The sequence below is a fragment of the Electrophorus electricus genome, chromosome 9 (genome assembly GCF_013358815.1).
Source record: "Electrophorus electricus isolate fEleEle1 chromosome 9, fEleEle1.pri, whole genome shotgun sequence".
NCBI classification, from domain to species: Eukaryota; Metazoa; Chordata; class Actinopteri; order Gymnotiformes; family Gymnotidae; genus Electrophorus; species Electrophorus electricus.
In genome coordinates, this window is record NC_049543.1 from 24,977,017 (window position 1) to 24,979,516 (window position 2,500).

Genomic DNA, 2,500 nt, shown 5'->3' on the forward strand with positions numbered 1-2,500 from the left:
TTACCTGCCCCATTTATACCCAACAAGCCAAAGCACTACCATACACACACATACACACACACGAAAAAACATAGTGTTAGTCTAGCAAACACACCCTGATATTTCTATCAGTATCAGTACAATATTTTTTTTGCACTTTCTTAGTACGTGCCTTACCTCAGCTGTAGGTACACCCACACAGATCCTGTCCACTGCCGGAACTTTCTTTCCAGAGTATATCTGGGGGGTTGGACTTAGAGTGAGAGGGAGACAGAACACAGATTTCCAAAGACTTGCATCTTCTATTCAAAGGTTTCCCCTGCCTGACCTGACAGCTACAGAAGTTCTCCACCTAAGAACGTCTGGCGTGAGGACCACAGACATGCTCCACCTCGGAAGCTCTGGCCTTCATGTCAGTTTTCCATGTGTGGACTCTGGTCTGGGTTTGTGTAGAGGTCCAGGGATCTGGCAGTCTGGCCTCATACAAACCCTTAATGCAGTACACATCTGGATCCAACAGGGGGCGTGCACTTTTTCTGGAACTTTCCTACAACTTTGCCTCCCTCATTCTCCCCACGCCTGCAGGCCAAAAGTTCTCCTTCTCTGCAGGCAGCCTTTACGCTGCTGGCAGGTCTGCTCAAGGTCTGAATCTTAACGCTCCTTCACAACTCCAAACTCCCCACAGACCAGCCAGCTTTGGTTTTACTAAGCCAGAAATAAACAACTCCCACTGCCTCAACAAGCCCTGAAGTAGAGGGAGGTAGGGAGGGAGAAGGATGAAAGGATGAGCAAGGTCTGGAAGAATGAAGGGGGTGGAGAAGGAGTACTGCATCTCGTTTCACCCGGAAGGGTGGAGTCCTGCCCTCCCAGTTAGCCATTTCCTGTCCATGAAGGTCCTTGTGGCAATCATGGCCTCTTGGACTATTGCGCCGTGCCCAACTGCCATGCAGCAGCTGAGGGCAGCAGGTTGAGCAGCAGGTGGTGCAGGTGATGTCACTTCCTGTTACACAGGCCGCAGGCGTGCAACATCTGCTCACAATATCAGCGCCAATGATGGAGAGCAGATCATGGTGGTGAACCTCACTCTGTTACCCATCATTCCATCAGCAGATACAGCTCTGCTACACCTCACACACACACACAGACACACATGCACACACAGACACTCTCACACACACACGCACACACACATGCACACACAAACTCACATGTATGCACACGCACACACACACATGCACACACACACAGACACTCTCACACACACACACACACGCGCGCACACACACACGCGCATGCACACACACACGCGCATGCACACACACACACGCACACACGCGCACACACACACGCACGCACACACACACATGCACGCACACACACACATGCATGCACACACACACAAGCATGCACACACACACGCACGCACACGCACACACACACGCGCATGCACACACACACGCGCATGCACACACACACGCGCATGCACACACACACGCACGCACACACACATGCATGCACACACACACAAGCATGCAAACACACACAAGCATGCACACACACACGCACGCACACGCACGCACGCACACGCACACATGCACACATGCACACACACACACATGCACACACAAACTCACGTGTATGCACACACACACGCACGCACACACACACACACACACACGCATGCACACACTCACGCACACACTCACCCACGCACACACTCACCCACGCACACACTCACCCATGCACACGTATGCACGCACGCATGTACACACACACGCATGCACCCACACACTCGGGCTTGTGCGTGTAGTTATTCATAAGTATAGCTGTATCAAGGCAGCATCTGAAGAGTCTTCTTTCACTTTCAGCTTAAGCCGCGCTGCTCTGGTGTAGCCACAAACCAGTGCAAACCAGTGCAGACCAGTGCAGACCACCAAAAACAAGTATAAAGAAATAGATGCTGGCAAAAAACAGTAGAAACAAGTAAATACCAGTAAGAAACCAGCTAAAACCAGTTGAAACCGCTACAAACCCGTAGAAGACAGAAGTATTTCTTCCATGGTGACAATTTAACATGACTGTATTTCCAAACTTGACTGTAATTCTGTTTGGTGGTAATTCTAAACTCGACTGTAATTCTAATTCTCTATAATGTTTATAAGCCACTCTGGACAAGAAGGTCTGCTAAATCTTGTAAATGTAAACCAGTTTAAACCGGTATAAACCAGGTAAAACATGTGCAAACCAAAGAAAAGCCATGGATGCCATTTGAAACCTGCAGCGTAGCTGCCCAGCCGTGCCCTGTCGGGTTGCCGTGGGTCCTGGCTGTGGATGTATGATGTGAGGTTACTGCAGGTAGCCTTGGGCTGATGGACCCGCCTGCCTTCACGGCACTTGGCACCTCTGTGGCGAGTGTTTACGGCTCCTGATAGGAGCAGCACAGCAGCTACACACTCGATACTGAAGAAAAAGGACGCACCTTGGTGAGGTCACAGATCTGGAGCAGATCTTTCTGGGCTCC

The 2,500-nt window shown here is 50.6% G+C and overlaps 1 protein-coding gene across 1 annotated transcript in view; it reads right to left on the bottom strand.

Annotated features, from left to right (window-relative positions):
* Window positions 1-2,500, bottom strand: part of LOC113589944 (phospholipid-transporting ATPase ABCA1-like) — a 106,676-nt gene that overhangs the window by 17,644 nt on the left and 86,532 nt on the right. The window contains exons 42-44 of the mRNA XM_035529963.1: window positions 2,459-2,500; window positions 157-219; window positions 1-35 (exon numbers count right to left, since the gene is read on the bottom strand). The exon at window positions 1-35 is cut by the window's left edge and continues 72 nt beyond it; the exon at window positions 2,459-2,500 is cut by the window's right edge and continues 79 nt beyond it. Coding sequence (XP_035385856.1) covers window positions 1-35; window positions 157-219; window positions 2,459-2,500 — 140 coding nt within the window. The remainder of the gene's footprint in view (window positions 36-156; window positions 220-2,458) is intronic.